At 39.7% G+C, this 12669-nt stretch overlaps 1 protein-coding gene across 5 annotated transcripts in view; it reads right to left on the bottom strand.

Moving 5' to 3' along the window:
* setx (senataxin) overlaps positions 1-12669 on the bottom strand; it is an 83361-nt gene that overhangs the window by 9202 nt on the left and 61490 nt on the right. For 4 of the 5 annotated variants that reach the window (XM_048558486.2, XM_048558487.2, XM_048558489.2 and 1 more), the window contains 9 exons: positions 12258-12414; positions 11646-11747; positions 11135-11247; positions 6031-6102; positions 4352-4501; positions 3499-3606; positions 2236-2423; positions 1121-1213; positions 199-375 (listed from right to left, as the gene is read on the bottom strand). In XM_048558486.2, the coding sequence (XP_048414443.2) occupies positions 199-375; positions 1121-1213; positions 2236-2423; positions 3499-3606; positions 4352-4501; positions 6031-6102; positions 11135-11247; positions 11646-11747; positions 12258-12414 (1160 nt within the window). The remainder of the gene's footprint in view (positions 1-198; positions 376-1120; positions 1214-2235; positions 2424-3498; positions 3607-4351; positions 4502-6030; positions 6103-11134; positions 11248-11645; positions 11748-12257; positions 12415-12669) is intronic. The other variant, XM_048558488.2, reaches the window with a different exon arrangement.

Genomic DNA, 12669 nt, shown 5'->3' with positions numbered 1-12669 from the left:
GGGATTCTATGATCCACATGTAATGTTCAAATCTACATTCCATTAATTTATGTGCATCTTAAGTTGCTGATATCAACAGTGAAATCAGAAGTCACAAAACAAATCATCAAATATGCTTTTTCTTCCTCCCAGAAAACATAAATGGTATATGTAATAAAAGGTCAGTACTCAAGCTTCAGATATTTGCTCTCCACCTACCTGCCTTGTTCAAGTCCAGCTGTTCTCAACTCTTGATCAATTTGATTCATGATTTTCTGTTTCTGTGCATTATAGGGGGTAATTATTCCGATATTACGACAAATGCCTTTTTGTTTCTCTGCAATCATACTGATCAAAGCCATTACCAATTTTACTTCTTGTGTGTTGACGTAAGAGCTGTAAACAACAAGTGCAACAAAGCTGAGATGCAAAGTCCAGGGAAAACGATGTTGTGCCTTGCCCAATAATGCAGTTGACAATTTCCAAAGTGCCAGGATGCTCCAGCATAAATAATAATCAACACAGTCATGACCAAATACTTCATACTACCTACTGCAGCTCCAAATATCCAGAAATCACTTTTAAAATGAGAATTAGTTAATTAGTAGCAACTAACACATTGTGTACATTCTAACCGTCCTCAGTTAAACTAGCACCATAGTCAATATGTAACATGCCACCTGATTTAATCTCAATTAATACAGACTGCACAACTCTCAAGTTTTGTCCGAAGTCTATGCTGAATTAGTAGAGACAGAAGGAGGTCTGCTAACTTGGCCTCAGTTTGTCAGGGCTGGGAGGGGCAGGAGAGGCAGCTGAGAATTCTTCTCTACAGTTGTCAAAAAGTTGCTTTGGAATTGAACAGTCAGTAGCATCACCGTTGGCATCTGTAACTCACTTATAATCTCACAGAGTGGTTATGTTGGCTTTATTTGGGACTTCTGTACAACCTTCACACAAGGAAATATTATTGAGAATCAAGACATATCAATGATAAACAGTCTTGAAAACAAAGGCTGCTCTGGTGAGAGCTCTGCTAGCTCACATCTGCTTTACACTAGCATCTAATCTCCTATCACAGTGTATAACAAATACAAAGTAGAAAATGTGTTGAAAAGAGATGATCAGGTTTAAAACATACTCTCTCTCCCGGCATTCATATCCATCTGTCACATCAAACAACATGTATGACTGGAAAGGCCAGGTCAGAGAACAACGCTGCATCTCTACCATTCTGGAAAAACACAAAGGAGGGGTGGGGGGTAGAGGAGGAAAGAAATCAGAAATAAAATCATGTCAACTAAAGCCATTAGATGAAATTTGATATTATTTGAAAACTGCTATACAAAAACAGGATAGATTTTCATGATAAAATTTGAAAATACTGTAGAATTGCAAAGTCACAAAAATATTTTATGGGATATCTACTATATTTTCAGTGGATTAATAATCTAAACCAATTTGAACTCCTTCAGAGGGCAACGGTCTTCGCTGAATCGGAGGTCAAAAGTTACTCATAGTGTAAGACTATAATTTTGGTTACTGGGAGGGAAGTGAATAACCAAGAGACTCATACATAGAAATAGCAAGTTATAGAATTAATCTCACCACGTGATATCTCATTCAACTTGTTTCTCACGTGCTGTTTATGTGAAGTTATACGAATTTAGAAGAGAAATAAGATATGCTTTAAACGGAGGGGTGCGCATAATAGTGTACAACCTTCCAATAACATCAGATGAAAACCTAAAACAACCTATTAAACTTAACTTGCCATATCTACATGGGGTGCTGGTGTTACAACACTGCATACCCATTTACAAGAGTAACAAGGAATAAAAAATAAAGATGCTAGAGAAACCCGGCAGATCTGGCAGCACGTGTGGAGAAACAGTTAATCTGTCACGCACAATTTGACTCTGCTTTGGAACATGGAGTTCCAAAGAACAGTCATACTAGACTTAAAACATTAACTCAGTTTTCACACATGCTGCCAGATCTGCTGAGTTTCTCCACTGTTTTCTGTTTGTATTTCAGGTCTTCAGCACCTGCAGCCTGTTTCTGCTTATTTTAGCAACTGGGGATCACTGTCTCATAATCTAATGAATTGCTGTCAAATTCATCAATTGTGTTCCATGCTGTTGGTAGAAGCAAATTGACCGGGAATGGGAGGAAAGGGACCACTAGAGATGGATACAAGTTAATTCTTGTGAAAGTAGCAATGCGCAAGAAGCCTAATAATCTTTGTCTTCTTACTCATCAGTCTTCAACAAACTTCTATAAATGTACTTGGAGGGAAAAAGACAGATGTCAGGATGCATCCTGTACTGTGTTAATAGCATTGTCACTGGGCTCCATCCAGAATTAGTCCTCTTCACTTCATCATGTAGGCACTTTTGCAAGCGGCACATCATTGATCGGCCATAGCGCAACTCCTTTGCTTTCTGTAAGTAGGAAAAAGTGTTAATCAGTTTCCAATTATATTCCACCTGAGACATAAATTTTAGCAAGTAAATAACACAAACGATACATTTTAATATTGTTTAATACAGGATGATGGGTTGTTCTGCTGGAATTAAAACCATGTTGGGACTTAAATGAACTTTATCAGGAGAACAGAAGCCCATGGCAAATAGGACCAGTTGTAAGCCATCCGGTCCCTCAAGCCTACTCTGCAAATTAGTAACATCATGGATAACCCAATCTTGACACTTTGCCACCTGGTCTCTTATTCCGAGAGTCAAAACAAAAATCTTGTGATCTCAGCTTAGGTAAAAGATGAACCAGAACAGATTAAGAATGACGCAGGGAAGAGTTCCCCAACACTAACTAGAGAGCAGGATGCTGCCTTCACAACTTTAATGAGATTGAGATTTAATGCCAACAGCCTGTTGGCTCTCTGGTATCAGTGAAGCAGCATCAATTATCATGGTCTGTATACTCTTGTTTATTTAACTAATGCATATCTAAATTACTACTTAAACTTAATTAAATGTCTGAAAATTCCTGATGAACAACTGATTGGCTTTATTAGGTAACTGTTATCACAAACACTCAAAACCTATCATTGTTTCACTTTCTAATAATGATGGTTTAGTATCATGGTTAATCCCACAATAAAGCTCAGAGGGACAATACTGGTTGCATGAGAAACATGAACTATGTATGTAGTTTCATTTGTTCTGTAGGCATAGGAATGTTCCCATCATTGGTAGATATCAAAGAGGGGAAATCACCTTGATCCTTGGCCCTGAATCAGAGAAGGTCAATTGACCTTCAACTTAACTAGCAAGTGTTTGACTGTGGGGGTGAAAATAGATATAAAAGTCTCAAAGGAAAGGGGGCAATAGCAATCTGATGTGTAGAGTGGCAGGAGAAAGAAAGAGGGATGGGTGGATAAGGAGCAAAAATTGAAATTTATGAGTTTTAAGTCCAGTTACTGCAGGCAGCAAACTGTAGCACAAAACTGGCTAAAATTCTTACAGGCTGAAGGAACTCCATGTCTAAAGGCATTCTTACCATGGAGATTATGGTTGGTGGCAATTGTTCATGGTCTCCAACAAGAACAAGTTTAGGACAACGATAGATCAAAGGAATCAGTATTTCTGTTTCACATGCCTGCCCAGCCTGGAAAAAACAGAAGTAGTTAAGGCCACGACTGTGCAGTGGTAGCCAAGTATATGTTTACCACCCCACTTAATTGCCAAGAAACAATATTTGAGAAAGATCAACAAACAGGAACATTACATGCTGTTTTTTTCTGTACTGCAACAGAAATGTTGTCACAGTGGGAGGTTGCCTTCCATTAATACCTTCACTATCAGGTCTTTATCAACCTTTATTATCAGAAGAATAGCTCATTATTTTCTGGTTGCTAAGGCCAAAATCAAAGTAGTAACTTGCTTGACGGTCATTTGCTGACTTTAATAAAACTATAAATATGGACATGGTGCTTCACTGCTTAATGTTGGTTTTCAATAAAGACAGCACAATTGAGCATTTTGTAGTTCTTCCATAAAACAATCTGAGTCACTGCTGGTAACAAAAAGCAGAACCACCTTAAGCCAGAACCCTTCTCAAAAACGACCCGAAAAAGTTAGATCTTACAGTGGGAAGCCGAGGCACTGACTGTTGAAGAGTTTCTTAAGCTGAATATTCAGTTTCTTTTATTTCTCCTCAAAGTATCTCCATACTATTCAATTGCAAATCCATTAGATCTGATGTGAGAATTGCTTCCAAAATACTAACCTTTCTTGCCCTTTCAAATGCTGAATTACATACTCCATCCAATTTTATTGCAGACTGCTGACCTTTCTTTTCATCCTTAGTGCTTAACTAGTTGGCTATCATTGTGAAATTTGGTTCCACCCACCTCATCCACGACAATACAACTAAATGGTTCATGTCCCAGTTTTCGGAATGACATCTCCAAAAGCATAATCCCACAGGTACTCAAAGTGCAACAGATGATGTGTGATTCCAGAATAATGTTTAGCTGTATGTCCTGGGTTCGTCCTCGAAGCTGGAAAAAAGTGAAGAATTCAATTCAAAACTGCCTGGGTAAAACAAAGGGTTTAAAAGTAAAACATTAGGCCACACAGGTAGTTAGGAAAGAAGAGGAAAATGATATTCTGATGGATAAATGTTATCACATCAAAAACCCAGAGGCTGTTATAACATGCCACCTCTGCTATTGAAGTCTGGAACTGGTACCAACTACTGGTTGAGGAATTCAAAGTTAGGTGGAGGAAACTAAGAATTGAAATGCTTCACTAATGGTGCAATAATTAGCAATTTTATCAAAAAGTTACAAAACACCAAACATAAAACCAGAATTCAAAAGTTCAAAAAATTTGGATCCAAGCATATTCTGGCTAGTGTTTGTCAATGTTTAAGTTCAAGATCAGAATAATATTTGACAGGTGAAATACTTCTTAACCACATGGTCGATTAGCCCCTTAATGTTGTGACCCAGAGTTCACAGTGTCAGCAACCCAGAAAAACACCGTTACTTGCGTTGTCAGTTATTGTTCTTGCCTGAGCAACTTGTTCTTTAGCAAGTATTAACATTTAAATGTATGTATCATTTTATTAAAGTGCCTAATTATACCAAATCCTTTTGGAAATTTCTTCACCCAGAAAGTGGTGAGCCTGTGGAATTCCCTACCATGAAAAAGAGTCAAGGCCAAAATATTGTGCGATTTCAAGGAGGAGATGGATACAGCATTTGGTGCTAAAAGGGATGAAAGGCTAAAAGGGAGGGAAAATTATGAACAGGCTGCTAGTTGGATGGTAAGCCATGATCATGATGATTGGCAGAATAGGCTCAAAGGGCCGAGGCCTAGTTGCCCTCTTATTTTTCACGTTTCTAAAGTGCTTCATCACATGATTCAGTTTCAAGATGCAGTGAATCTTATATTTAAGAGTCAGATTCATTCAGCATGGAAACAAACCCTTCGATTCAACTCATCCATGCCTATCAAGTTTCCCAAATTAAACTAGTTCCACTAGCCTGCATTTGGCCCGTATCCCTCTAAACCGTTTTTTTAAATTCAGGTATCTATCCAAATATCTTTTAAGTGTTTTAACTATACCTGTATCAACCACTTCTTCTGGTAGTTCATTCCACACGTAAAAAATTGCCCCTCAGGCCCCTTTTAAGTCCTTCTCCTCTCATCTTAAAAATATGCCCCCTAGTTCTGAACTCACCAATCTTGGGGAAAAGACATTGCTATTCACCTTATCTATGCCCCTCATGATTTTATTAACCACTATAAGGTCACCCCTCAACCTCCTCTGCTCCAGTGAGAAGTCCCAGCGTACCCTTGTAACACAAACCTGCCAACCCCAGCAACATCCTGGTAATTTCCAGAATATCAAACATGGATATCAAAAATCTAAACAATAATAATTATTTATTGAAAGCAATAAAAGATGACTATTCAATATGTTTAAAATGTTTAGTTAATTGCCAAGCAGCTGCCAATGTAAATTTCTACAATTTGACTGGTTATAGATGTTTGAAAAATAGCAACATCTTTCAGTTCTTACCTCTTTCAGTTTGCGCCCAAGCTCCTCCCTCTCCTTCTCCAATTCTCTCTTTTCTCGTGTCGCAACTTCAATCTGGAGAACAGATGGCAGGATAGAAAATCTTTGGTCTTCAAATGACTTCTGAAACTGTCAGTCTAATGCTGGTATCTTCACAGTAATCACATAACTAACTTGTGAATAAGATGTATCCTTCTTTAAAGCACAGTACAGCAACTTTAACATTTCAGAATTACAATGTGAATTATTAAATATCTATTATTAAATTTATTACAAATTACTTCTGATATTACAGACACCCTAAGAGGCCATACTGTGATTTCTCCTCCTGTAAATGAACTCTGTTAGATAAAGTGATAATGGGAACTGCAGATGCTGGAGAATCCAAGATAATGCGAGGCTGGATGAACACAGCAGGCCCAGCATCATCTCAGGAACATAAAAGCTGACGTTTCGGGCCTAGACCCTTCATCAGAGAGCTCTGATGAAGGGTCTAGGCCCGAAACGTCAGCTTTTGCGCTCCTGAGATGCTGCTGGGCCTGTTGTGTTCATCCAGCCTCACATTTTATTATTCTGTTAGATAAACTTGTGCTTAGATCAAGAGGTTAGGCTATACTGTTCCAAGATCAATGCCTCAACAATTATACCATTGTACCCACAGCAATGAAAGCTTTCAACAAAATAGGTGAAACTAGCATAGCAATGATGGAATTTAAACATGGGGTTAATACATTTCAGATGATAAAACATATTCCAGATGAAGAATTTAAGATCCAAGTGATGCAACAGTACATTAGCCTATTTAATCCTATTCTGCGAGTTATTTTGTAAGAGAATCAGTTAATCATATCGTCTGAGACTCACTATTTATTCATAACACGTAGGTCATCGGTCAAGGCAAGAATCGATATAGACAGAACCTAAGAGCAAAATTTTTATATTTTGAACAGGTTTGCATTCATTTCACTGAACTTGTACCATAATGGTATGGTGGCCAAATGACACAACAGGAAAAGAAGCAGAAGATAAACTGGGAGAAAGCTAGGATTCATGTAAAGAATTGAAGAATGATCAAGGCAGCAATTTTCTGCGTTTCTCATTTATCTGTACTATATCTAAAATTATTGTATTTTATTCATCCATAAAATTATAGGAGAACCAACACCCCTTGAATGCTTGCAACTCCAATGTGCATCTCTCAAAAGAATTATACAGATCTTTTCATAGAAATGGCATTTGGCCCAACAAGCCTGAATGAGAATTTAAATTTCACACAAGCCTCCTCTTGCCTACTTCAGATTCAACTTTGTAGCCAATGTGTCAACTGATGGAGAAAGAAACAAGATTCTTACTTCATATTAAATCAAAATAATTACCACATAGTAAACAGGACATTTCCAGCTAGCAATGTCAGTTTTTGAATGCTTCTTTCACATTCTAATAAATCTCATTTATGACGACTTAGCTGGATTATCACTAGACTATTAATCAAGAAACTCAGCTAATGTTCTGGGGTCCAGTGTTTGAATCCTGCCATGGCAAATGGTGGAATTTGAGATCCATTAAATAGAATTAAATAAATCTGGAATTAACAATCTACTGATGACCACAAAACCATTGCTGATTGTGGGAGAAAACTATCAGGTTCACCAATGTCCTTCAGGGAAGGAAATCTGCCATCTTCTGGTCTAGCCTAGATGTTGGCTCCAGAGCCACAACAACGTGGCTGACTCACAACTGCCCTCTGAAACGTCAGTTGTATCAATTGCTACAAACACTCAATAAAGAAATGAAATCAGAAGAACCATCTGGCAGACTTAAGCACTGGAAACAAAAGTAGTAAAACAGCCCCGATAACCCTGCAAATCTTACTAACATCTGGAGACTAGTGTCAAAATTGGGAGAATGGTCTCATACACGCCAATTAGTTCTTCTCCGTGTTGAACATTTGGAGGAAGCACCGAGGGTGGAAGGGCACAAAATATACAAAAAATGTGGCGACTAGATTGGGTTTCTGGTAGGTAGTAAAGGAAGCATCAAATGGGAAAAACATACTTGACTTCATCATCAATCTGCCTGCTTCAGATGCGACTGTCCATGATGGTATTGGTAAGATTGACGACTTCATCTTTGTGCAGAGTCGAAATCTCGCCTTCACATTGAGATTACCCTCTATTGTGTTCTCTATCACCAGGCTAAATGGTATAGACTTTGAACAGATTCACCAAATCAACTACTGGGCATCCACAAGGCGCTAAAGACCATCAACAGCAGAATTGCACTCTAACATAACCTTCATATAGACAGAGTGGTTAAAAAGGCATTTAGCACTTTTTGCCTTCATTGTTCAGTCCTTTGAGCACAGGTGCTGCGAAGTCACGTTGAGGTTGTACAAGACATTGGTGAGGCCTCTTCTGGAGTGCTGTGTCCAATTCCGGTCACCTATGTATAAGAAGGGTATTATCAAGCTGGACATGGTCCAGAAGAGATTTACCTGGATATTGCTGGGTATGGAAGGTTTGAATTATAAAGAAAGGCTATATAGAACATAGAACACTACAGCACAGTACAGGCCCTTTGGCCCACGATGTTGTGCCGACTTATTATCCTGCAAAGATCAATCTACCCTGCATACCCTACATTGTACTATCCTCTGCGAAAGCATAGGAGGTTCAGAGGTGACTTTATAGAATGTTGTCTGGGGAATGGGAGGGGGAGTTGAAATGATTTGCGACTGGGAGGTGCAGTTGTTTATTGCGAACCGAGCGGAGGTGTTCTGTAAAGCGGTCCCCAAGCTGAACACCTAAGCTGGGTTCGTAATGAACAACTGCACCTCCCAGTCACGAACCATTTCAACTCCCCCTCCCATTCCTCAGACGACATGTCCATCCTGGGCCTCCTGCAGTGCCACAACGATGCCACCCGAAGGTTGCAGGAACAGCAACTCATATTCCGCTTGGGAATCCTGCAGCCCAACGGCATCAATATTTATTTCACAAGCTTCAAAATCTCCACTCCCCCACCGCATCCCAAAACCAGCCAGCTCGTCCCCGCCTTCCTAACCGGTTCTTCCTCTCACCTATCCCCTCCTCCCACCTCAAGCCGCACCCCCATTTCCTACCTACTAACCTCATCCTGCTCCCTTGACCTGTCCGTCCTCCCTGGACTGACCTATCCCCCGCTACCTCCCCACCTACACTCACCTTTACTGGCTCCATCCCTGCCTCTTTAACTTGTCTGTCTCCTCTCCATCTATCTTCTTCTCTATCCATCTTCCATCCACCCCCCCCCCCCTTCTTATTTATTTCAGAACCCTCTTCCCCACCCCGATTTCTGATGAAGAACCTGAATGCATTCTGCCAATAGTACTGAAGACTTGTGCTCTGGAACTTACCGCACCTCTAGTCAAGCTTTTCCAGTACGGCTAAAACAGCGGCACCTAGCTGACAATGTCGAAAATTGCCTAGGTATGTTCTGCACACAAAAAGCAGGTCAAATCCAATCTGACCAGTTAGCATTCCATCAATCTCCTCTTGATCATCAGTAAAGCGATGAAAGGCATCATCAACAGAGTTATCAAGCAGCACCTGCTCAGCAACGCCTAGGCTGTGTGCTGCCAGGTTCACTCAGCTCCTGACTGTAATATGGCCTTGGCTCAAACATGGACAAAACAGGTGAATTCCAGAGGTGAGATGCCAGTGACAGTCCTTGACATCAAGGCTGCATTCGAACCGACTGTGGCATCCATGAGCCCAAACAAAACTGGAATCACTGGGTATCATGGTACATTCTCTTCAATGATTGGAGTCTTACCCGGCACATGGGAAGATGATTGTGGCTGCTGGAGGTCAGTCATCTCAGCTCCAGGGCATCAAATTCAACAAGACCTAGTCAATATACACGCCTGGACTGACAATGTCAAGTAACATTCATACAACACAGATACAGGCAATTAACATTTCCAACAAGAGACCGAGACAATCTAATCACCGCCCCTTGACATTCAATGGCATTACCATACAGAATCCCCCACTATCAACATCCAGGAAATATCGTTGACCATAAAATCAATTGGACTCACCATATAAATACTGTGCCTACAAGAGCAGGACAGAGGCTAGGGATACTGCAGCAAGTAACTCACCTCCTGACTCCCAAAAGCCTGTCCATCAGCTACAAGGACACAGGTCAGGAGTGTGATGGAATAGTCTCCACTTGCCTACTCACCACCAACGATCAGTAGCAGCAGGGTGCACAATCTACAAGTTGCACTGCAGACATTCACTCTTGATTCTTAGACAGCACCTTCCAAGCCTATGATCACTTTCATCTAGAAGGACAGGGCAGCAGATACACAGGAATGCCACCACCTGCAATTTCCCTTCCATGCCATTCACTACAGACTTGGAAATATTTCGCTGATCCTTTGCTGTCACTGAGTCAAAATCCTGGAATCCCCTCCTTTTTGGGTCTGCTTACAATGCATGGATGCACCACCACTTCAAGGGCAACAAGGGATGGGCAATAACTGCTGGCCAGCCAGCAACACCCAAGTCTCATTAGCGAATTAAAAAAATTTGGATTTAATCACAGGCGCATAGAGTCCGTTACTAGATGAGACACTTGCCCTTTAGATGGTAGAGGTTGCAGGGTTAAAAGAAACTTTACTGTGTTGCTGAAACGCACATCGCAAACTGTAAAGATTGCTATCACTACACGCCAGTGGTGTGAAATGTTAAAGGTGGTGGCTGGGGTGCCAATCAAGCTAGCTTCATTATTGTTGTTGAAGCTGCACTCATCCAAGTACATTCGTAAAAGTAGTTTAGCTATTCCTGTTATTTTCAGATTTGGTTATGTTATCATTTATACATAACTGTCAGACGATGTCATAAAATTTTAGTGTAGTTCACTATAGGTTTGCTCCCACGAGAGTTGTTAACTCACTAGCATCATCTCCCACCAAAGACAAAGGATTGAAAGTCCAAAAGCTTTTGCATATTCTTCACAAATAACTGAATATTTGATAAATTAAGTTCTTCAAACAGCTAGGTAATACATCAATTCTGCACTACTTTTGATCCCATTACAGAAAGAAGTCAGAATTTACCTGTTCCTTGTCTTTTTTGATGATGGCACATTTCTTCCCCAGTTCATCTAGCTTCCGGTCCAACCAATCCTTTCGTCTCTGAATGGCCTGATCAGCATCAGACTGGCCTTTCTCTGCATAGCCACAATTGACCATTTTGGAATTGATAGCAAGATCAATAATTTAGAGGCATTTAAACTGCTTGAAAATATTTTAATCAAATGAAGCAAGACGTACTGAATGATTGTCTGCTCAGATCATTTCAAGTTTTAGTTCTATGTTGCAATGAATTAAAATTTCCTTCAAGTATTGTGAGGCAGCAAAATTAATATCACACATTATCTATAAACTACGTTACTACAAATATCTTCCATCAACTATATGCCTTTTAAAATTCTGTACTGACTGTCCCCAATTAACTGACACATCTGCAACTACTGTCATGTTATTCAATCTTCACCCCCAGCAGAACCAGTGCACAACATAAATTTCAAAATGAAGAGATAAAACCTCTCAAACAGAAGACACTTACTGATTCTATGATTCACTTGATAATCCAAACTGAACTTCAGTACATCTGAATGGATAGCTCTCTCAGGGCCCAGTCTCACCAGGTTCACATCCCCACAGTTTCCTCAAGAGAAAAAGCACTGAATAATTAAAACTTGTGTTGCAAAATAAGCATGACAAACTCACAACTTGTCAACATCAAATGGCACAGCCACTATTCTCTTTAAAAGTACCGCCTGTTTATTAAGTAAACACTTTAAGACAAGTAGTTACATAATTCAAAATGCAGAAGTCTGTTAAGCAGAAGTATCACTATTTCTCTGATAGTTACTACTGAATACATTTTTTTATAATCCATCACTTGGGGGAAAAGAAGAAATAGACAGCAAGCATAAATACCATAGTGAGGAAAAAGATCTCTAATGACAATAATTATGACAAGTAACAGGATTCCATCTGCTATTGAAAATGGAGTATATGCCACCCAGCAGATAACATCAGAATCATTAATCTGCAGCAAATGATTCAGTTGACTTTCAACAGTTAGCCCAAAAAAGTGTTTGGATTTTTAAGAAACTGTGATATGGACATTGTGCAATTAAAAGTTAAATTTAAAAAAAAGCAAATCACATACCTAATGTGTTATTCTTATCTTTGCACTTTGACTTAAAATCAACAATGATTTTTTTCATGAGGTCGTCAATAGCCGCATTTGATGGTGCGCACACAAGAATCCTGGTTCGTTTAGTTCTGATGTTCCTGCTGTCAGATGGTTTCACATTCTCTTGTTCCTATGTTTGGAAGGTATAAACAAGCGAGATATTGGAAAGCATCTCTGACAAATATTTCCTACCTTACTGGCTTTTAAATTAAATTCGTTAAAAGGATATTTGGGGTAGCATGGTGGCTCAGGGATTAGCACTGCTGCCTCACAGTGCCACGGACCGGAGTTAGATTTGAGTTTTGCACATTTCCCCTGTGTCAGCTTGGATTTCTGTCAAGTGCTCTGGTTTCCTTCCACAGTCAAAGGATGTGCATGGTAGGTA

This window comes from Stegostoma tigrinum, chromosome 29 (assembly GCF_030684315.1).
Source record: "Stegostoma tigrinum isolate sSteTig4 chromosome 29, sSteTig4.hap1, whole genome shotgun sequence".
Classification (NCBI taxonomy): Eukaryota; Metazoa; Chordata; class Chondrichthyes; order Orectolobiformes; family Stegostomatidae; genus Stegostoma; species Stegostoma tigrinum.
The sequence above is the reverse complement of the archived record's forward strand: the minus strand, read 5'-3'. Positions and strand labels throughout refer to the sequence as shown.